The sequence below is a fragment of the Paralichthys olivaceus genome, chromosome 1 (assembly GCF_024713975.1).
Source record: "Paralichthys olivaceus isolate ysfri-2021 chromosome 1, ASM2471397v2, whole genome shotgun sequence".
Lineage (NCBI taxonomy): Eukaryota > Metazoa > Chordata > Actinopteri > Pleuronectiformes > Paralichthyidae > Paralichthys > Paralichthys olivaceus.
The window spans coordinates 3,938,004-3,962,474 of record NC_091093.1 but is presented as its reverse complement, the minus strand read 5'-3'; the positions used below and the strand labels follow the sequence as shown (position 1 = coordinate 3,962,474).

Sequence of the window (24,471 nt, the reverse complement as noted above, 5' to 3'; positions counted from 1 at the left end):
GGTTCCGATGAAACTTGGTGGAAGGATGTGGTATGAGTCAGGGGAGAAACCATTTAATTTGGGGGCAGATCCAGGAATTTCTTTTCACTTTGTGACGTTGGACACTTTTCTACATTTTCACCAATTTCCAAGAGAACAACTCATGAATCATGATGAAAACAATTTGACAGTTTGAGAGGACAGATCTTTATGTGTGTGAATTTTGGCGCAGCATGATTTATTTAATTTAAAGCGACTGTTGGGGCTTGGTGGACGTATGCAGTCTAGTTTTTTACACAGAATCACTTTTCACTGTCTCTGCTTATACAGGCTCCAAATGAAAACTCCGAGTCAAAAGCACAGGGAGGCGGGGAAGAGATATCAACACAATTACAAACACTTGTCTTGTATTTCAACAATATGTATTTTTGTTTATTCAACTTCTGTTGCTACATTTCATCTATGACATCAACAACACAAACTGTTCAGTACGGCTGAGGTCAAATAAAGTGGTGCAGAGCAAGATCTTCAGTTTTGCCTGAAGTTGCCTGGATCCTCTGATAGAGTGAGCTGAACTGAATAAAGCTGTAGTGACAATGTTTAAGCACTCGGTGATGATGAAGTGTCAGCTGGTGGTGAGTAAAAAGATTCAGGACCTTCAATACCTGAATGGAGAGAGATGAAGTGTAGCATCTGTGACAAACACGTTTCAGGTGGTGTGGATAAACCGACAGTTGATGTTCATTAAACCTCGATGATTCTTTTTTCCTGCTCTCTGGGTTTGACTGCAGTGAGACACATTAAGAAGTCGTGCATGTGAAATATGCTGTTCTTTGAAATGACATGTCATATTGTGTTTGTTTACATTTAGTTGTATGAGCTCAATTTATGCTAAAGCTCACACACAGCTCATTGGGGAAACAATTGAAATAGAAATCAATAATAAAAAACGAACATTGCAATGGGTTGAACATTAAATGGAAAGTAAATTATAATGTGATTAAAACATCACCTCACTTCCTGTGTTGTGTCAATGAATTCAGGCGATAGGGAGCAGAAAAGTTAACCGAGTGGAGCTGCCACGTCTTTATATGTAGTCATGACAGAATCTTTCACTAGAAGGCAGCACTCACTCCACGGCTTGAACTTGAGTACTCATGAGTTCCAAGTAGTGTTTTAAATGAGTCATATTGACCACATTATATAATTATATTGTGTAGTTAATGTTTATTTCCATAAAAAGGTAAGTCGTATGATAACATATGTTTATTTGTAAAAATGTCTTTTGTATGAGGATATTAAAGAGCAACACATCCAGCCTGTTCTTTTCTTCAGCACATTGCTGTCAGGCACAGGAGCCCTTGTTAGAAGGCACAGAGAGAGACACTGGGGTCCACAGCTGAAATGGCAACAGATCCAAAACACTGAGGTCTGTGGATAAAGCATCAAAACCACTACCAATACATGCTGATGTTATTGATTAGGCCCAAACATCTACAGCTTAGTTTAACACAACCTCATGCTACACATCAACACCCATTTACATTAGAACCAATTTTTTAGTGTGACCACTGTGGACCCTGGTATGAAGCAGAGGTCTGGTTGAGCACATGTGTCTGTGCAGTTTACTCAGTACAATACACTGACCCACGAGTCTACTGCACAAAAATATGACAAGACACGGGTTCTACTGCTTTCAACATGCAATCGCTGAATTGTTGTGCCATGTGGGGAAAACAAGCTGTAAACAGAACATTGAATTATCACCTCAGAGATTATAACAAGCAGCATAATTACACATGTAGCAAACTGTGAATACGATGAGCATTTATTTAGGTGCTGTGTTTCTGGCAGCCTGCTCGGATCTACGTTGTGTTACTGAAACGCCGCGTGTCATTTGGTGCTGGTGGGCAGGTCGTGTGCAGTGGTCTGGTCTGAGCTTTGGTGCCAACAGTGACTCTAAGGAGAGCGCTCAGTCTGAGCCACAACAGTTTAGTCGCAGGTGGAAAACCACAATAAAGAATCGAAGGATGGAAATAAAACAAACTTAATACTTGAGAGGAGCATCAGTCAGGTGCTAATTCTCTGTGTGTTGGTCTCACAACACCTTATACACCAAACACAAGCGCTACAATGCCTGAAACAGACTAGAAAGAACATTGTCACGAGGTCACTAACAGTTACACTTTTTTCCAATCCTTGCAAACTAATCACTTCACCCCTTGCTACACATCTGAGCTCCCCCACCTTCCACATTTGTGCTGAACAGGAAACACAAACTGACACTGGACCATCCGACAAGACACGAGTGAATACACGTTACAGGCCCATAGTCGCAGTAAAGCTTTTCAGGTCCAGATAAAGTAACTTCTATTTGTGTTGTTTAACCATGGAAGGAATAGTTTGACATTTTGGTTCATGATCTTTTCCAACTACATGATCAGAGTTAGATCTCACTCTCCTTTCACTGTCTAAGAAAAAAAATAAATGAAGCTACAGTGAGAAGATGATTACTTCAGCATTACAGACTAGAAACAGGCGAAAGCAGCTATACTAGCTGAGTCCAATGGTAAAAAACAATATTCCGCTACCTGCACCTCTAATTAAACATGTCATGTCTGGTTTGTTCGTACAAAAAAAGCCAGGTGAAAAATAGAAATGTCTTTTTCATGAGGGGTTAGGACTTCAACGTATAAAACTGCAGCTTGATGTTTTAAATCCTGATTTAGACGTGACGGTAGGATTTCCTTTTTACCTTTGGACAGAGTCAAAGCATAAAGTATGATGATATAAGTACATTTTATAAGAGAGAAAATACACCTGGTTATTGAGACTGTAATATCACCAGTTTGGCAGTGTTCTGTGAAGAAGTGTAGTGTGGTGCTTTAGACTCTCGTCTGTTTGAAGGCTCTTTCTCTTCTTGACAGAGAGGATTTAGAGGCACTTAAGTGAAGCAGAGAACCTGGAAACAAAATGACTTCTTCACCGTGAGAAGCTGATAATCCATCTGCTACCTGCGGCTCTTTTTCCATTTTGACCTTTTATCTGAGTGTCAGGATTCTATGTGTACAATTTGTGCTGAATGCAGCTCATCTTTTATGCTTGATTCAAAGCTTTGATCTTCCTCTTGAGATAACTTTGGTGTAAAACTAAATCTACCAATGTGATCAAATATTGTCTTTTTTTTTTTTACAAAAGTGCAAGTGGGCGAGGAGACGAGGAAAGCTTTTCAGTCCTGTGCAACAATTGTTTACACTACAAGAATAAATGTCTCACAGAAACACTGAATTCGTTGTTGAGATCATTGGTAAATTCTTCTTCTACTGAGATTTTCAACGGACTCAGTCTCATTCACGTCTCCTCAGCGACTTCAAAATGTCTGAATAAGAAAGGCAGTAACCCAGCAGCAAAAACACACTAAGGGCATGGACACACATACGCAGATGTAACAGTGGTGAACCATCGCCTCCTGTTCACTTCCAACCAGTGCGAGCAAGGGGGCGAATGAAACATTCACTTCCTGTGGTGAAGCAGATCTCCAGCGTGGCTTCGCATGGAGCTCAACTTACCAGCATTTGCGTACGTGTGACCGTGTCCGAAAACTAAACTGTTCAACGCTGCAGAGCATACGATCATTCAGAGGTGTTCACAGTGTGTGTGCAACACATAGATCAGGTTGAAACCAGTGACACATTAGTAAAGATATGTGTGAAAAATAACTAGAATAAAAAAGAGAATGTACACAGTACAATACATCAGTTCCAATCAAAGGAGAGTAAAGGTGTAAAAAAATGCTGGAGCCGTGTTGAGTCTAAAACTGTTCAGAGAGGAGGTCACACAGTCTCTGAGACACTGAGTCCCTGCTGGTCCGGAGGGTCAGACGGTACATCTGCACAGAAAATACACACAGTTTCTCAGGCAGTGTGATGGTGGTTCAATGCAGACATGAGTATGAAATAAGATGAGTGTGTGTGCGCATGTCTGTCTACAGTTATGAGGGACACACGTTTGGTTCTTTGTGAGGACATTTTGACGTGAGGACATTTTGACTGCTCCTCACAAATTCAAAGGGGTGTTTGAGGGTTAAGACTTGGTTTTAGGGTTAAGTTTAGAGTTAGGGTAGGGTTAGGCATTTACTTGTGATGGTTAAGGTTATGGTAAGGGGCTAGTGAATGCATTACGTCAATGAGTGTCCTCACAACTATAGAGAGACGTGTGTGTGTGTTTGTTTTTTTACCTCTGCTTGTGCGTTGGGCTCCAGTCTGAGCAGGCAGCCCACCTGAGTGTTCTTAGTGTGAATGACTCCAGCTCCGACAAAGTTTTCAGGATTGGGATCCACCTGCTCCAGCAGAGCCACGCCGAAACCTAAGATCTGCATGAGAATATACAAAAGAGAAATTTAAAACAAAATGTTTTCCACACAGGGCTGAAGTCTGAACGACGTGGACCTTGAGTCTAGATAGGTTTTTTTAAATTCTGTTCACCGTCGTCCAGAACAGGGAGGATCACAGACTGATCTTATTGGTACAGGTGGTTATCTTAATAAAATGATCTGCATTCATTCTCAATACTCTTTTTCCTCATATGGGAACTTATCAGACACATGAGACTATAGCTGTTTTCAGACATGAACTCCAGATAATGTTCAATGTTGGGTGTCATTTTGCCTTTCACATATGAAAAACGCAGTGGCAGATTGTGTTGGTAAGACACGTTCAGAACAACTGGAAAATATCTAGTGTTCGTGTGAGGAGTGACGACTGGGTAGAGGGGCAGGAGGCAGGAAATAACATATAAATTCCGTTGTGGAAACCACATGTTTTAGTTTACAGCACAACGACACAGGCGTCTGCTCGTATCGTCTAATCTCTTTATCTTTCCAAGTTATCCAAGATATCTTCTTCTGCGTCTTGTGCTGGTTTTGCGTCTCTTTTTCAACCCAAGATATTTGTGTTCATTTCATTTTCTGTGTCATCATTGACATAACTGATAGCTGGCTGTGGATTCTTTTTCCTGCAGTATTCTGACTCAGACATTTTATGAACATTTTTACTTGGGGATTGGCAGAAACTCTTGACATTCCCTCTGATTAATTCAAGTAAATGTCCAGACTTCAGTTCATGTCTGAAAACAGCTTATTTGTGAGTTTCATTAAAGGTCCAGTGTGTAAGATTTAGGTGAAAGAGATCTATGGGTAGAAATTTAATGTAGAATAATCCTCATGATGTTTTCACTAGTTCGTTTCATCTAAATTATATGAATTGTAGTTTTCTTTACCCCAGAAAAGACCCTTTATGTTCAAATACTTTATATGTACATGGAGGAGACATTAGTGCAGACTGAACAAACTAAACATCTTTTGAGTTTTTATGACAACTGAAGTTTACCACAGGTTCTTTTTCATGTTTGGAAGGAGAGGGTGAGGTGAGGGGTGTTCAACTGCAACATGTAACTTCGACACTAGATATCACTAAATACTACACACTGAACCTTTAAGAATTTTTTTTTTTCAGAAAAGTAGTTTTGGACTCAAACATTGTGGAATGTCACTTCATGCTGGAAATGTTTGGAGAATGGTCTTTATGTTTTGAATCAGACATAAATAAATGAAATAAATGAACAGTCAATACACAAAATGGATCACTTTTAAAATCAGTAGAAGTGAGAATGAGAGACCATTCAGGTAGATTTCCTGTATGCTGTGATGATGTGTGTATAATCACAGCTCACACAGGAGCATGTCACAATGAGCTGGTTCATGTCAGCAGCTGAGCAGTTTCTCTTTAAAAGGTTGGAGTTTTTGGGTACCTTGGCCTTGGTAACGTCTGTGTCCATCGGGTGTTTGGCTTTGAAGATTTTCTGAACCTCTTGCTGAGGCCTGAGGACACAGAGAGAAGGGAGGGAGGATAAATACTGATTTTCACAAGGAGGAAAATAACAGAACATCATGTCACTGTAGAAAACCATCAACAACAAAACCTGATATATACATGACCTCATTCTGTTTCACACTTTCTAAAGGTATGCAAGACCTAGTTAATACATGCAATATAAGTAAAAAAACTCCACCAGTCACACTAATTATTCAAACTTACATATAAACTACAAATGTGAAAGGTAATAAAGCAAATTCAGTTTCATTTTATGAAGAACACTGACTATAACATCAGAATCAACAAGAAAGATGCAACCAGCATTAACACATGCCAACCAAACAGTCCATTCCAAACAGCCATGTGGAGAACAGGCACTGCTCTAGAATGATTTCATATTTATAATTATGTCATATATTCATACAAATTTTAGACTTTTTAAGAAGAAGAAAAATGATCTTTGATCGAGTACCGACTTATTTGGAATTTGTTACAGCAGATGTCTCAGAGGAAAGTGGCAAATGTGATGCCAGCTCAAAATAAAAGGCCTGCTACAATAAGAGATTTGGAGAGCTTGAATAACCTCCTATTTCAACAAGTGATGCAAATAAAACAATTTTACTTCCTGATTAATCTGCTGATTTTCTTTTTTTTCAATTAATCAACTATTAATGAGACCATAAAAAAAGTTGAACTGATGTTGTTCAACTGTTCGTGTTTCTTCTGACAGAGACATGAAATACAGGGAGGAACATCCCCTACTGCTGACCGGAAAAAGCAGCATAGCACTGATAACATGGAGTGAGTCTTACGCTCCAAGCTGTTTCCAGCGTTGGAAGAAGTCTTGGGACATCATCTCTGTGGGCTGGAAAAACTTGTTCAGCATCACAGGGAGTTTCACTGCAATGTTCTGGAGAGTTCCACCGTACCTGTTCACACGCAGAGTCAGGAATCAGCAGATATTACACTGGATACCAGAAACATCATAGGATGGATTCAGAAGACCAACCTGAACTGGATGTTGAGTATTGGTGCATCCGTGAAATCTGACACACACTCAATGTTGAGGATCTGCTGGACCTGAGCCCCACCTTCTACTACGGGGTCTACTGTCTTCGCCTGGACATTCAGCTGTGGAGACGAGGAGTCAAGGATTCTACGAATAACTAAACAACACAAGCCTGACTGCATCACTACTGAATAGTTGATACCTATTTACAAGGCCCTTTTTGCTGTGTTGGAAGCCGAGCTGAGTAGTTATTTTATTTGACAATTTGAGTCACCTTCAGTACTAAAGTGAAAAATACCAAATTGACTGAGAAGGAGTAGAGATTGTTGATTTAGCTGCATTAAGTAAACTCCAGTGATCAGTTAGTGTCACAAACCGAGCAGTAGAAAGGATATGAGTCATGAGTGTGTCGGGACTTGACACTGATGAGGAGAAGCTGAGGAACTGGGTGGACGTCTTGTTGCCATAAAACATGTGCAAGCGACCTGGAGGACAAGAGGAACAATCATTGAGTTCATCCTGTTGAACAAGTCACATCTGACCAGTATCCACTACATGTAAAATGATATAGTCTGACAAAAGTGTCTGCAATTTCATGCAGATTCCCGCCTTTGCTTGTTTACACTGAACCAAAGCAGCTGACATATCATTGCCCTGTTAGACAGGATGTGTATAACAGAGTCAGCATTTTTTGCAGCCATGTCAGCCCCCTAAGTTCCCTGTTTTTTTACAGACAATGGTTTTACAGAATGAATGCACAACATTGCTACCTTGGGAAGGATGTGTAAAAGAGGCTTTCGAGGTTAAAATTCCATTCAAACTAATGTCTGATGTGATTTCCCGGCAGTAAAAGACGCACCATTCTGACCTATCATAAACACATTGTGATACCAAGCTTCTTACCCAGGTTCTGTCTGTACTCAGACTTGAGTCCAATCTGCAAAAGCTGGTTCTCGTAGATAACACCGTTGTTCTTACACACAAACCTGGAATTTACAAGAACACAATTACACATTTACAACACAGAGTTGGAAAAAAGGCAGGAGGCTGTTCAGACCAGATGCATGAGTATACTGATACAGAATATATTAAGACTGTGTTACAAGCTACCTTGGAGTTTTTAAAGTAGTGTTGTTAGATAGTACTAAGAGGGTAGGGTCTAAGAAAAGACACCATCTTTTTACATTATGGGAAAAACTAGATTCTGGAGTTTGAACCATATAAGAAATTAAAAGTAAGGATACCTCTGCTGCTTGATTCTGATCTTTTTTTTAAACTTTAAATAGCTGTATTACTCTCACTCTACCCAGAACGTCTGTTCTTGCTCTAGGTAACTTTGATGAACAGGTACAATCTCCTGTGAGGAGAGCGGAAGTGATTGATAATTGCAGCTTCAATTGCCAGAATCAGGCACAACAAGTTAAAGACTAATGCTGAACTGTAGACCAGGTAAAAACAACTTAGAAGTTATTATAAACCATTGTTTCGCTCCATTATTCAGCGAGGAAACTTAAAATATGAAGAATTCTACACAGAATTTGGTGTATTTGTTACAGAAGCAGCTCTTCTGGTTCAAAAAGCTGGGGATCATGGGAAATATCAACCGTTCAGTTGAGTTTCAGTTCATTGAGTGGGACTACACAGTCAAGAGTTTTGCTCAACACATTGATAGACTTTGTTCTTCCTCTACATGAAAAGCATTTAATCACTCAGACATGGAGCCCAACAGTTGAATCTGTAGAGTGCCTCTTTATTACTTTATTGAATGAGAATTACTGTATGTGTGACTATTTACAAACAGCTGGAACTTCCATTTGTCAGCAAATTTCATCAACTATATCACAGTATGGTCTCACCTGGTAAAGTTTTCCTCGCACGCGTCTGTGGACTCGAGGGTAGAGCTGTCAGAGAAGACATCAATCAGCAGATTGGCTCCTGCTGAAGGGGTGGAGTTCAGATTCAGCAGGTCTGTGAAGGAGTGAGTGGAATCCTGGGAGAGAAACATCAGCAATGATAATCTTTTACACACAGCATCTGCATACTGAGCACAACTAAGTAATATGCTTGAATATAAAATAACTACAGCTATTACGTGATTGAACATTGTAACACACTGTTAGGGTCTTGGACGGGCTACTGACTAAAGAACGCCACACTGTATGACCTATAAACGCTTCAGGTCTGGTTTATTTCTATACAGTGACATCAGAATCACTTGGTATAATAAAGCACTAATGGTGCATCAAACAGATACATTTCCAAAGAATCAAACCAGATAATTTAAAAATACACGAGACAAGAGCAGCGGGTCACTCACAGTGCTAATAAATATACATGTCATTCACTATGCTATGTGTTGTTTCTAACTGTCAATATACCATGATCCCAGCAGAGAGAATGACGGGGCTAGAAGAGGCAGGACGGGGTCTGTTGGTAGGTAGAAGGTCTGCCAACAGTGAAATAGAAGACTGATGGAGGAAAAGAAAGAGCAGAGGAAAGGAGACAGGACAAGGGGAGGTGAAGATCAAGTAAATGTTAAAAAGAAAAGAAAAGAAAGGTAAAGGCTATAAAATAGTAAGAAGCAATATACAACAATATGCAGAATATGACAGTTATAATGTTTATGAGATGCCAGGATAAATAGCGCAGTAGAACATAGAAAAACCTGTGGTGATATTTCTTCACTTGTTGAGGTGATATTTTCAGTGTGTGGCTCACATGAAAAATATTGTCCTGACCACATTTCATAGCTACTGTGGAGTCACCTTGTTAGTGGCTTCAGTTTTCTCGCTGTGCTCAGTGTTGCCATTGACATTCCGCCGGGCGTCGTCGATATCGGGCAGATTGCCCGGGCCCTTCTTCCTCTTTAGCTTGGCAAGGATTGACGACTCCCTCTCTGGGAAAGGAGGCATTTCTTCTAAGACTGTGGCCTATGAAGAGACAGAGAGGAAAAAGAGAAAGAGAGGAAGAAAGTCAGGTAAGTGAGGCCAGTAGAAGTTAACAGTAACGGAGGAAGTGTTATAAATATTCTGTCCACTCCCTGCATAATTATTCACAAACCAATATGTCAGTGCTGGCAATGCAGCTGAGCCTCAAGTACTCGACGGCTCTCTGCTGAAGTTCCACGTCAGCGTTTCGGAGCTGGCTGTCTGACCGCAGGACGTCTTGGATCGTGGCCTTTATTTCAGGAAACAGGTTAATGAACTTGATGTAAGCCGACAGCAGCAGTGCACGAGTTGGCACAGAGCAGAGATGAAACTTGGAGTGAAGAAGGTTGAACTGGATCAGAGGGCTGAAAAACAGACGACACAGAAGAAGACAACATATTAACAGTAAAACCCCATGATGTCAGCTCTGGACTAGATTCAAATCACATTGCAAAAGTCAATACACCATGTTAGGTTTTTGACATGGTGTATTAAGGTTTGGTTCACCAACGCTACAAAAAGTTGTATTCAAAACCAACCAAACCTTCAAAGAAAGAGACGAGCTAAGCATATTAACATCAGCTGGAAAATGGTAGGACTTTCTGAACATAGAATTCCACTATGTTGATGATGTTATTTTACCTGGAGCGTGAGTCACCAGCAATGAGGTTACCAAACTCCCCCAGGATGTAACCCCCCACCTTAACCAGGTTCTCGTGGCAGGCGGGGGCCTGTAGTGCCTACAAGAGTTCACGAGGCATGACAGCATTGGGTTAGGATCAACGTGGAAGAAAAAATAAACTGCTGTCTACTATAAAGCTGAAAATTTGCCTTTCACATATATAAACGCAGCATAGTATTGTGCGGGTCAGACATGTTCACAACAACAGGAACATTTTCAGAACGTTCAGGCAAGGGGTGGAACCTGGGGAAAAGCATTCAGGAGGCAGGGCAAGTTGTATAAATACTGCCACAGAAAGTAGTGTTTTTGTTTACAACACCAGCCAGTTCTTCGTAAGCTCACTCGCTGGACATTTTTGGGAGGTTTTCCTGCTATATTTTAGCTTGCGGGCTCACTGTGACATTTCCCATACTTTTTTACCAACTAGCTGGAGGGAAATGTTCAGGAAAATGTCTGGAGCAACCAAGTCAGACATCTGTGTTCTCACATACAGCCCCTCCAGAAAATTTCAGGAAAATCAGCCCATATCTGAAAGCAGTTTAAGGTCAGGTGGCTATATCTCAACCACTCATCAGCCAACATGTAGATGTTATTTTTCATCAGTGACACTCACCTCAAAAACAGTCTTTGCAGCATAGCCTTGGACATCATCTCGGTTTATGACAATCTGAATAACCCGATACCACACTTCTTCACTGACATAGTCGCCGGCGATGCGGATGAGGTTGAGGATGGTATCCACATACCAGGTGTAGTCCACAGCATACTTCTCTGCAAGGATTGCCACTTTAAGCACCTGAGGGAGAGAGAAGCGAGAGGCTGAGAGCGAGAGAGGCACCGGTAGGAATATAATGACGGTCAGAATTATGCTGATGACCCACTATCTCCTCTCTGATTGAGTAGTCGGCCGTCTCCAGGTAGCTCAACATCTCAGCCACAATCTGCTTGGCATTGCTGCGGTCACACATGGCGTAGAGCAGATCCACAGCCCGCTGACGGACGCTCACATCTCGCTCTGTCTGTATTGACGACACACATTAACAGAAGATGTGAAATGACCGATGGGAGACTTGCCGCCACATCACGACTATTTCTTTAAAATCAATAAAGATGTAACTGTAAACTATAAAGAGGTAATGTCCAATTTGTATGTCAATATTAGCTCTTTCAGCACCATCATGGGAATATTTGGAAGACAGACAGACATGATTTGCAATAATGTGAATCATCTAAAGTGGTGAAAGATATGACAAACTAAATATAATCTGGAGGTCAGGTTTAAATAAATTACTTTGCACTCAAGCCTTGACTTGGAATAAACATGATAATTAAATAAATTACAGCTTGTATTTTGCACAGTTTTATCAAATCTTTTTCAAAAATTTTTTGGGTAACACATTGAGAGAAAACCTGAGGTGACAATGTGCAACTTTACGTAAATCAACTTATTCTCCTCCTAAATGACACAAAGATCATAAGAGGACACTGAAGAGCTTCTGAAGAGTTATTGCACATTTTTTCCACATTAACATGCAAAAGCTTAACATTACACAACTGATTGACTCACCTTTAGAGCATTGATCACAGTTTCTATATGCGTCTTTACCGCCTCGTGAGAAAACTCTGAGCTGGCCAGTGTGCACATACTCTCCAAGGCCAAGTAACGGAGGTTGGTTTCCCTGTGTTGCAGGAACTGACCTAACTGGTTACAGGCTCGTACCAACAGCGTGGGCTCACTGAGGGACGAGACACATAATCAGAACTGTAGCATCCAATATTTTAAAATTCTAAAACACACAAGAGTCACACAAAACAGGAGTGTGAACTAGTGACAGCTACAGCAGCTTCGACCTGAGGTACAACATAGTTTGTTCTGTTCTTGTTGTTTTTTTTACGTCAGCTTCTGGCATGCTACACCTGGAGGTAAACTTCTCAAGCACATTTTCCTTTTCCACAACACATCTCTGTGAATCCGATATTCAGAATTCAGTGAGGAAAGTTAGTCATTGGGATTGTGAACCACCTGTCATGGTGGATGATGAGGGAGATGGCTTCAAACAGAACAGCGTTCTTTGCGTTGGAGTGCTGGACCTTCTTGGACTTGGGGGGCTCCTGGGCTTTATTGAGGATGGTCTCCAGACACTCGGTGAGACGACTTCGCAGCGCTGCATCCTCTGCAACAACAGAGCCTTCAGCCTTAACACTCACCAAGTATTCCAGAAAAAACTCTCAGTATAATGCTTTCATCATACATTTTTGAATTAGTATTGAAAAACAACATATGTCACAAGACATTCCAGCCTTGAGCAGGCAGTCCATATTGCTGGTTTGTGAACACTGTCATTGTTTTTCCAACTCTTTATCCAAAACAATCAGATGATATCATGTCAAAAATAATTTTCTATATATTTTACTTTTTCTACTCAGATGCCAGCTGGTGTTGAAACAGCATCTTGAAACTTCACACTTTATTAAAAATGAGTGCAAAGATTCTAGTTCTGGCAGTAGAAGAAAGAAATGATCATGTGCGGACCATATCATCATTATTATTATTCAATGCAACTAGAAGTTATTTTGTGTTGGAAAAAATAAAATGTCTGCAAAATTAAAGAAACAACTTAAATTTTGATAGTAGAAGATGTGCAAACGTTTTCTCCATTTAGCAGTGGTACATTTCACTATTTCCCCTTTTATGGTAGAAGAGTAAGTTTCCACGCAGTTTCATGGTTTCTCTGGCCTATAGGAAGGTCTGCAGTTTGATCCCAGTCTTCCCCATCTGCATGCTGAAGTGTCCTTGGACAAGATGCTGAACCTCGAATTGCCCCTCATAGAAAAAAAAACTGCTGCTAATAGATGCACTGTATGAATGTGTGTGAATGGGTGAATGGCAAACTGTACTGTAAAGAGCTTTGAGTGGTCATCAAGGCTAGAAAAGCTCGTATAAATACAAACCATTTACCATTTACAGACACACATTAATGTACTTTATCATACCAGGGGGAGGGTAGCACTGAAGAAGACGCAGCAATTTGACAGACAGCCATGGTGCTGCAACAAAGTAGTATGTATAGTCCTGCAGGTCGATGGATGCAGATGTCACTATCTAGACATGAAAGAAGAATGGAACATGTCAGTAGATGTCAAGTCAGATTTAATCTCTGACCTCAGAGAGATAAGGAGACATTGTGTGAAGCTAGAGAAAGACACACACCCTGCTGAGTCTGGCCACAGAAAGTGAGATGGATGTTTTGAAGTCATCAGGACTCTTCTGAGCCAGAGTGGTAATAAGGCTGGTGGCTGCTGTAACCACTCCCTGAAAAAAAACACACACACACACACACACACACACACACACACACACACACACACACACACACACACACACACACACACACACACACACACACACACAGTGTTTTATCCTCTGGGCAACTGTGTTTTAGGTGCAGAGAAAGTGACCTGGCCTGAAGATATCAGAGGGTTTTAACAGTGTACCTAATCTATATACTGATACTATACACAATATACTAATTATTATAATCAAGTAAATGTTGAACTAGAATTAAACTGAATCAAATTGCACTTAACAAAGAAACAGTTTTTCCCAAGAAGTTTCTCAATACTTTTTGAAACCATTTCCCCACCACCCAGTTTTTTTTTTTCAATAGTGAGTAAGTTAATTTCCTTTGTGCAATGCATTGTGCAAGAACAGTGTTCGTCAACAGTATTTGGTTGGCCTGCCCCCTTCTTTGAGTGTACTTCAGTTTTACACTACATACTCGAAATGTTCTTAGAACCAGTGTGTGGAGTGAAACTGGGACATGGGTAGGATCTCACCAGGTGCTGATCATTAAGCAGATGCACCACTCGGGCCGTCCATTCACCCATTGGCACCAGGTCAGGAGACGTCCTATTGAGTCGTAGCAGACACAGTGCTGCACTCTGCTTCACACTGTCCATGGTGTCCCTGATAGGAGCAAGCACAATACAACTTGATTATTCACTGATCAATCTAAACATTATATACAACTGAAATTGACACTGCCAGTTTCACACTATAATCCTTAGGATTTCAGTCATGCTTGATTTGTGTTTTTTTATGAAGTACATTATAACAGTACAGGCCCCAGAGTTTACAAGACTTTACATGCATCAACCACTTGGGATGGCTGCTCCATCAGATATGCAACAGAAGATTAGCAGCATTAATGTCTGTTTACAGCACAGCCTGAGAAAATGTGGAGCACAGACCACACGGCCCAACCTCATCCTGTAATAGACAGGGAGGCACGCTGAAGTGCTGAATGTGCGAGCTTCGTTTCCTGTACATCCCTCTGTGAATCTTAAAAATGGCAGGAATGGCTGACTGCACCACCTGCATGGAAATTTACTGCATAAGACACACATTACAGGCTTTAAATGCAATGACCAGCTATTGCAGAAAAAACTCTAAATAGTAAACAGAAATAGGGTCAGACGAAATTCAAATCCTAAGGATTATAGCCTGAAGAAAATAACTGATTTCATTTACTGACACAAATCCCCAAAATGTATACAGAACAATTCAAATTTTGCCAGATGCTCAGCAAATGTTTCCAAGGTGACTGAAATTAAACCGCTAATAAACATTGAACATGTGATTGGTCCACTTGGTAGCATCGCATTTTTCAGCAGACAGCTTTTCCGTTTCTCCTGCTTCCCCTCGCTCGGTTTAATGGTTGTAGAAACCATCTTCTCTGACGTCTTTCTTTTCATCGTTTCAGTTCTTTAAGAAAAAGTAATTGCTCTTCAACATCTATCAGCTCCAATATGATAACATTTGCCATTGTTCTGAAGTTAACAGAGACGCTAGAAAATTTGTTAATAAGTGCAGTAGTATAGAAAGTCTACGGCCACTAGTGTTTCGGCTCCGCGGCCACTAACGTTTCAGCAGTGTGATTGCAGAGCGAAGCACACACACCTACACGCAACGGCGTGGCCCCGTATGTAGGCTCCGTGCGTGCATATGGTGTTGACGGTGATGATGCTTCTAACACCCAACAGACACAAACATTTAAAAATGAAAACAATCTCCTGGTGAAAAAGCTGTGTCATAGGAGACACAGATGAAGACGATTGAGACAACGGCCGACACCGGTGTCTGTCTGTTGAAAAGAAAATCACGTGATTTCCGCAACAGACTTAATCATTACTTCAAGCCTCTGCCTGCTGCACCACCTCTCGCCTGTGCAGAAAACGTCCCACTGCGTTGTGAATGTGTGAAAGGAAAACTACAATAATCTCTGTAGTTAATTCTCCAGATTTTACTTGCAGTTAAATGGCTGCAAATGGCTTTAGAGTCACATTGACTTTCTATAGATGCATTAATGATTATGTACAAACCCGGCCACCAAGATCTTGGGAATTTCCGAAGCGAAAGCCTCCGCCATTTCTCTGCTGCCCACATTAGCGATGCAGTGCAGAGCCAGGTTCATGAAGGTTGGGTTGCGGCTGGCCAGGTCATTCTTAATGCCATTGTTGATGAGACTGATCAGGTCGCTGTTAGAGTTCACCAGCACTGAGATGAACAGGTAACCCTGAAGGGAGAAGTATTTTGAAAAACACTCTTTAGTGAAATTCTACTATGTTTGTAAAAGTTACATACACACCTTTTAGCACTACTCTGATGGGGATTTCAATCAAACATATTTGTGTGATTAGTGATTGATGAGCTCTCATCTATCGACACTGCATGAACTTAAGGAGACACTTACTATTTGTTTCTCTGTGTACTTGTTGGAGCTGAGGAGGTTGACGGCCTCCATGTGTCCGAAGTCAATATCATGGCCCAGGAGAAAGATGAAAAGCAACTTGCAGACGTACTTTTTCTTACTGTAGCCATCTAGAGCCTTGTCTCCTATCCACACATGCACAAATATACACACACAACCACACACACACACACAACCACACACACACACACACACACAACCACACACAGAGATGGAGATGAACGTCTACATGAACTTACAATGCAGAGGTCGGTCATTTCCCTGGATACAATAGGCAGTAAAGAATACATTCAGTCAGATGAGTGACGGGGAGGGGAGGAAGGAGGTTGGTGGGGGTTGATAGGTTTTGTCTTATAATCTATGGGTGAAATGAAATAATTTAGAATACAGTTGGGGCAATGTCTTTGTTTTAATTTGTCAAGATTTATTTTTTTATGATTGATTTTATTACATTATCAAGATTCTTACACATGTTTTTCCTTAAATGGATTCTGCCTAGAACTATAAAGAAATATATTATTCATGGCCACCCCCACCATGCGCTGCCAAGGCAGCTGCACCACGCCTGGATTCTGTGACAGCCTCTGTGAGTTTTATTTTACCGGTTAACACTCACATTTTAATTTCTCTGAGTCAAAGAAATATAAAGAAGCTGTGCAGTATGGCCATAGTTAATGAGATCCTAACATAACACACAGCATCTTTCATGTTGCTAACAGCACTGTCAGCTGAAGAACCAACCACACTGTATGGCAGCAGAGGAGGTAGACAGCGTCGGGTTCAAAAGGGGTTGACTTTGCTAACACACTGTACTAGAGCTGAGAGCAATGGTGCAGAAACATCACAGATTTGCAGTGGGGTTATTTCCAGACAAGAGTCTGTTATCAAAACGTTATATCCTGCAGCACAGAAACAAAACGCAGGGAAAGAGGACAAGCAGCTGCGAAACAAAGTTCACCAAACTGCACAGTAAACTAATGTAGTGGACATTAGTTGACTGTGCAGTTCGTTAAATATTTAAAGGATGTTTACAGAGAATAAAGCTTCCTTTCTACTGTGTTTTGACTTTGACTAGAAAAGAGAGTATGGATTTTGTATTTGCTGGAAAACTGATGTGACAAATACTGCAGTAATTGGTCACATTTGTGCTAAATCATGGGATCCCATATAGGCTAAATCCTGGAGAGACTTGGCCATGGTTGTGATTTTGCCTTCTATTTCCTTAGCATTAGAGTTTTCTATTTATTTATTTATTTCACTGTTGTGTCCTGATGTCCACAGAAATGTTGCGTTGGTAGCTTCTAAGCATTTATAATGACTTCTGACAATGTACCACTCTTTTCAGATGTCACATGAGAGATGTATGTGGGTGTGACATTTTTTTAAGATTTTAAAAGACAAGCACATTGAAAACCTAATCATCGTAAATGAAAAACTTCTCTGGCATAATAAAGAAGAAGGAGAGCACATAGGGAATATGGTAGAAACAACAGAGGCCAGAACGCTGGGCACTATAAGCAGTGGAGCCAGCTTCATTCTAGAGCAAACTAATTATAGGCAGCATGGGACAGGTGGCAGGAGAAACAACACCAACAGGATGTTCAAACAGATATGTTCACAAAGAGATGTGTGGACTTGTGGACAGTGCAGTCGTGGCAACAGTCATTTAAACAAAGCTGAATAAACTGAAAAGGGTCAAAGTCAAGACAGGGTCACATATGAGTTAGTGAATCAGCAGCAGTAAACAGAGTCAGAGGAACTTGTTTCATGGAGGGCCAAGGATTTTATTTCAATCAGGTGCTATGAATCAGACTTTGGATAGAATGAGAACAACAACTCATGGCCCTTTGTGCCAAATTCTGTAAGTTGAGCCTGATTTCTGAGAATTGTTCACCTACCTTTAAATTTGGAGCGGATATTGGCCAGTTCTTTGTTTATCCTCTTTATCTCAGCCTCCTTACTTTTACCTAGGGTAAAGAAAACAACAATTCGAACAATTTAGATTATTACACCGTAGTGAATACATCAAAAATTATTTTTTATTACATTTCTGCAAAAAGATCCTTTTTACTTAAATCTTACACACTGGACCTAGGGACATCATCGCAGATCACTTCCCCAAGAACAGCCTCAAATCTTCCCAGCAGGATTTAACAGGTTTTATGTGTTGACACAACAGCATCACATTGCTGCAGATTTGTTGGATACATACTAAAGCTGCAATTCTATCGTTTAAACACAACCAACACTTGCTCTATTGGATTAACAACAAATGGAGGGATGTGCTATATTTTTACTCAACTACATACATCAGCAAATATCTGTACTTTCTACTCAAATACATTTTGTCGTGTTACATGTTCACTTTGTTTATCTCTGAAACAAAGGGCAATTGGTTCACTGATCTAATCCACAGGAGAAAAGCAAATCTGTAGTAGCAGCAGCAGCAGCAGCAGCAGCATCACTGGTGAATAAAGGGGGGTTAGGGTAACTCTAATTCTAACCCTCACCAAAGATTAATTCTTAAAGGCCACTGCCAAGACTCAGCCACGAATCAATATTTCAATGCAATTGTTTTCCGTAGCATAATCTGCAGCATTCCTTATTAATATGACAGTCTAGACTAATAAACCAAATACACGGTGGACAATAATGTAGTAGACTTTGAAGTTGGAAATATGTTACACTAGGAAGGTATTTTATTCAAGTAGAAAACTCTTATATTTTTTAGTCACGTGAATCGTAGTTTTATTTAAGTAAAATGTTGAAGTACTTTCTCCACCACTGTTGACAACAAGTGACAGTGAAAAGATTTACATGATGCTTGTTCACACATCCACTTCTCTTTGATTTCAACGGACATTAAACTAGGAGGCCAGGCACAGAAAGTCTGCGGAAACTGCAGTCTGTGGAGTTAAAGTCATGTCTGAAAGCAGCTTAACAGTGTCATCAGTCAGATGTGTAAACTCAGACTGGGTAAACTAAACAGAATTTGTAAACTTAGTCAATGTATTGAGAGCCTGAAGAGATGGCGAAATACCCCAAATGAAAGCTGTAAGCAGAATTGGTGGAGCTGTTCAAGTCCCTTCGTCCATTTGAAAAAAAATAAATCTGACATGGATCAATTATGTGCTCTACCTCCTCACTGTGCTTGCATGATTCATAAGCATCAGAAGGATGTTGGACTTTTGTTATATTGCTATTGATTAAAATGATATTGTTGAATCACCCAGCCCAACGGCCACCTCAGACAGCATTAGTAATAAAAGCAGTCTTAACCAGACTGAGTCTTCTCTGTGTATTGTCTGTTATATCAAGTTATGAACACTTTTCAAACATGTGCATTATATGATAAATGGGTCATACGTGCAAATAGTCAGTTTTCTCATAATCTCATAAAACATTTACATAATAATTATGCAATTAATGGTATTAGCTATTACAACAAGTAATTACTAAATCATAATTGAGCTATGTGTAAGTCAAATTCCCTTTAGTTAGTGTATGTCAAATTATTTTATTATTATTGTCAGTGAATTTAAAATGACTGATCGAGGCAGTACGTTTATCAGATCACTTGTATGTACACATGTAAGGAACATACAAGCTGACGGAGAAGAGGGGAATGACAGGCCACATGTTGACCAACACAGATCAATACATTTAAACACGTGTGATCTGTGTGTTCATGTGTATAGATCTTCTCAGGTGCAGGTCTCTGCGGGACACTTGGTGTTGATAATGTGTCCTCCAGACGTTCCCTCAAACCTCCCGCACTAAGACTCAACAAACAAGCGGGAGATGGGGGTCAGCGCGGAGCCCACACTTCGCTGGTGGGACACAACATGAAGCTGTAACGTGGCTGCGCGGAGCCGAAAGGCTGCGGACGAACACAAACGCCAGTTAGTCGTTATCTCAGTCTGCGGTCCACGCCCTTCGTTAGCTGCTTGATGCTAACAGCTAACTAACTAACGTTAGTGTGTGCTAACTAGCTGAGCGGCTGTCTCGTGCTGTTCGGACCCGGTTCGGTTTGCAAAGCAGTGCGAAATGCGAGGAGGGGAAACCAACACACTCCTCGACATGTTCTGGAAACAACATGCCGGGTTTACCAGCGCCGCCTTGACGTTGGGGCGGCGAGCTAACTTGTCACTAGCCGAGCCAAGAGGCTTATGAGTGGGATCAACAAACTCACAGTTCCTGATGTCAGAGATGAACACGGCCAGGCCACGCATCCCGTCCCCTTTAGAGACGGCAGGCATGTTCTCCTTGTTACTTTCCCCTGTGAGGAAAACAGTCGGACCATACGAAGTCACTTGTTCCGCAGTTGTTTTGCCACAGCCCGGAGGAGGAGGTGGTGGAGGAGGAGGAGGAGGAGGGAGAGCCGCGGCGCAGGGACCCCCGAGATATGACGGAGACAGGAGCCAGACACGCTGCGGCTGCGTTCGTTCTATTCACACAGAGTGACGCCTACAACCGAGCAGGGCCGCGTCCCGTTCATGTGGAGCTGCGCCCTACACAGCGACTGGGATTCCTTTCTGGGTGTAATGTTAGTTTGGTTTGCAGATATAACAATCAGCAGCCGCAATGATTTTATAGCTGAAGGCAAATCTGGAAATGTCATGCTACTTCAGTGCTTATAATATCACTTCCTTTGTCTCTGAACATTTAAAAATATGTCAGGATGAACTCTGGTTTCTTGTTTCTCTCTATGTTTTTAAAAAATCTGTATTGATTTTACTTGATTTTCCAGCAGTGGAGGGTTTGACAGTATAGAAAAGCTCAGCACTGAACATTGGTTTGCTCCGGGCATAAACACATGGCAAGAGGTGGCACCTATTCCATCCTGGGATATTTGAGTATAAGTGCAATGGATGGGCACAGGTCATAGTACAGGTACGCCATGGTCACGCTTCAGGGTCTTAAAACTCATCTGCCAGACTCTTAACCACATCCCATAAGCAGGATCATATCTCTCCTGTGTGTTAAAGACACATCTCTTCTCTTTGGCCTTCTTTTTATCCCAACAGATTTTGATTTATTTTATCTTATCTTATCTTAGTATTTTGATATGTTATGTATTGCTGTTTACTGGTTGTACCTTTTACTTTGCAAAGCACTTTGGTCAACCAAAGGCACTACATAGTTTGGCACAAAGCTACTTGGTTGAGCTTCTGAATCAGGTCACCAGCCTGAGATCAGCCACTCACCATAGCCTGAGATCTTCTGATAAGGCCCATGTTAAATATTCTTTAGTCAAGACTGAAGAACAAAGGTGACAGGGCCCATCCCTCTGGAAAAGTTTATCTGAACTAAGACTTGAAAAATGACTGTCTGTTTTTAAAAATTCTTAAAAATTACTTAATTGTTTTTAGTTCACCCATGTTGATATATAATTGTATTTGTCTTTGATTTTCAATGTTTTTTTGTATTTTGTATTGTTTGAACAGTGCTATTTAAAAAAGGTTTATATATTTAAACATATTATTATTATCAGGCTTTCTGCCAGGAACCAATCAGTCGACTTTAATTCTTTAATTGCATCTCTGCATGAGAGGAGGAACAAGTTGCACAACCATCTATGTCAAGGTGCATAGGACTGAAGAGCAGCCAAGAATAAATTATGTGATGATGTGTTTGTCTTTACAAATCAAGTCAGCATTGTGCACCTCAGATATGATGGAGGGTTGTTTGTAAAAATGTTTACAAGTAATGCAGTAATTAACTGATGTAATAGAATATAGTCACAGCTTAATTAATTAATGAGGTGATTACAGTACCACCATCTGACACATGGAGTGATATGATATCAAAGCTGGTGATTGAGCTGACATCTGTGACGTGGAGATCATGGAGTATGGACCCATGGCCAGGTGAGCTGCCACTCATTACTCCCTGTGACTCTCCGATGAGGAGAATATGGAAATGAAGTGATGAAGATCTGACAATGACTTGTATTGTTCTGTTAAGCAATATCTCTGAAAAGCTAACTACAGCACTATTCAATGCACAAACCCCAGTGACCTGTGACCTCCCTGTTAAACAGTGAGAGGTAAGGAATAGGCAATTACTCTTAACAAATAATCAAAATATCACAAAGGCCAGTCAGTAGAGACAAGCAGTCAGAGAGAGACTTGATATTTTTTAACAACTGCAGTCATAATGTTAAATAGGGAGCTCCACACAGTCAAATCCACTTATCTGCAATATGTAAGAAGTGACACAAAGTACATAAATTATGGTGTCTGAAAATGCTGATTACATAAAGACAATGTCTCTGGCTGGGGTATTAAATCAGAATCAGAATCAGAAGTACTTTTATTGATCCCTGTAGGGAAATTCAAATGTTACAGAGCCCCTGAGAAAGAGGAGAAAGAGCAAAAGCAGGTATAAACATAGTAATATAAAAATCAAGTAAGGCTAAAAGTAATAAAAGATATACATATGTAGAAATAAAGACCGCGTATGTATAGATTTACATTTGCGCATGAGTGTAGGTTAACGTTAAAGTATACACAGTATACATTATTAATCTTTGTAATTTACAGTTTGTCATTGTCCTTCTTCTTCAAGCTGCTGCCCCAGCAGACAACAGCAAACATGATGGCACTGGACACAACAGACTCATAGAACATCCGCAGCATCGTCCTGTCTATGCTGAAGGACCTGAGCCGTCTCAGAAAATAGAGATGGCTAATAAATATTATATCTGTACCTGCTCCTCTCCTCTAGAGACTTCTTCTCCACTGACTGTAATAATAGAATATTGTACATACTCAGCAGTTGCATATTCACACTGGCTTTTTTAATTGCTGTTCTTAAGCAAAAGAATGAAGCATCACATTCTTGCAAACTGCAAAAGGGATGTCATTTTCTTTATACATTTTCCTGTCACCAGAAGAGTTTACCTAAGTATTGGATGAAAAGTTGGATCTTAACCTCTCTAGGGCTGTTTGAGGCTGGAGACACCAGATGGTGTGCCATACCTACAGAACAGAGCATGTACCCACAGTGCACAGAATAAAGAAGATATCACAGCATCTGAATCCAGTTGTTTTCATTATACAGAGACACTAAACGAAACTGACACAGAAACAAAACTGCTGCTGGAATATACAACATTGTAATGGTATTAGATTACTATCTTGATATATTACATTTATTCTGAGATTAAAAGTGGACTATCTCCTGAGAAGGGGCTACTTTAAAGAGGAAAGGAGGAATTTGTGATTTTTTTAGTTAATTTGGAAGGAAACCTCACAGGGAAACAGCTAAAATAAATCAGGGGAAGTTGTCCAACTGTACCTAGGTAACTGGACAAGCAATTCCAGTTCTATGCTATGTTCTGCTCATGTTCTATCAGTTGGTGGGTGCTGCTGCTATCTTTTATGCTGCAGTCTGCTGGGGAGGCAGCTTGAACCTATTCTCAATGTCCTTAACTGGTCACTTGGTTTAATCTTCATTATCACAGTGATGCTGATGATCTCTACACTAGCGAAATTGCGCCATCCCTTGGACATTTATTTCGAACCAGACAACATAATAAATATTTCATACTCTTACCATCTGTAAATAGTCTATCAAACCATCTGTCCACATTCATGAAAATATGTCTGGTAATAACATGAACGTAATCTATTTTGCATAACCATATTAATTAATAATATATGAATAACCAATTTGTGATTTTTGGCAAATTATCAGTGTGTGAGTAGAGCTGCAGCATTCACTCAGAGATAGAACATCACAGTTTCACTCTGATAGTTGAACCAAGACCAGATTCCGTTTGAGTGTGTGTGCGTGTGTGTGTGCATGCACATGTCTAGCCATAGTTATAAGGGCCAATTTTGGTTCAATACAATCATTGGCTGTTTGAGGCTTAAGACTTGGTTTTAGTGTAAGGTTTAGAATTAGGTTTAGGTTAGGGTTAGGCATTTAGTTGGGATGGTTAAAGGGATAATTCACAGAAAAATTCAAATTCACTCATTATACTCACCACATTGCCGATGGAGGGGTGGGTGAAGTGTTTGAGTCCACCAAACACTTTTGGAGTTTCAGGGGTAAACAGCATTGCAGTAGAATCCAATACAATTGAAGTAAATGGTGGCACTTCTTTAAACATAGAAAACAACAGAAGAAAACAAAACATGCCTCCATACTGCTCTTGTGGTGTCATCCAAATATCTGTTAGCCCAGCATTCAATTTAGCCTTAATGTCCTCTGATATTCTCTG

At 40.5% G+C, this 24,471-nt stretch overlaps 1 protein-coding gene and 1 long non-coding RNA gene across 3 annotated transcripts; one reads left to right on the top strand and one right to left on the bottom strand.

Moving 5' to 3' along the window:
- Positions 1 to 387: 387 nt before the first annotated feature.
- On the bottom strand, positions 388 to 20,674 carry LOC109624856 (adaptor related protein complex 2 subunit alpha 2). 2 transcript variants are annotated; one of them, XM_069529970.1, is made up of 23 exons: positions 20,434 to 20,674; positions 18,140 to 18,208; positions 16,224 to 16,366; positions 15,853 to 16,046; positions 14,308 to 14,437; positions 13,682 to 13,783; positions 13,465 to 13,573; positions 12,494 to 12,644; positions 12,038 to 12,206; positions 11,352 to 11,489; positions 11,084 to 11,266; positions 10,431 to 10,528; positions 9,922 to 10,153; positions 9,627 to 9,791; positions 9,240 to 9,329; positions 8,718 to 8,851; positions 7,765 to 7,847; positions 7,258 to 7,346; positions 6,862 to 6,986; positions 6,665 to 6,781; positions 5,788 to 5,857; positions 4,217 to 4,351; positions 388 to 3,868 (listed from the first exon to the last, which is right to left on the bottom strand). In XM_069529970.1, the coding sequence occupies exons 1-23, from the start codon at positions 20,498 to 20,500 to the stop codon at positions 3,791 to 3,793; spliced, it is 2,871 nt and encodes a 956-aa protein (XP_069386071.1). In that variant the 5' UTR covers positions 20,501 to 20,674; the 3' UTR covers positions 388 to 3,790. The 2 variants fall into 2 exon arrangements, with proteins under 2 accessions (XP_069386071.1, XP_069386117.1); XM_069530016.1 differs by lacking the exon at positions 9,240 to 9,329.
- Positions 20,675 to 20,772: 98 nt separating this feature from the next.
- On the top strand, positions 20,773 to 23,278 carry LOC138411207 (uncharacterized). The gene is made up of 2 exons (XR_011243865.1): positions 20,773 to 22,111; positions 22,812 to 23,278. It is a non-coding gene; the product is annotated as an uncharacterized lncRNA (long non-coding RNA).
- The last annotated feature ends 1,193 nt before the right edge of the window (positions 23,279 to 24,471 follow it).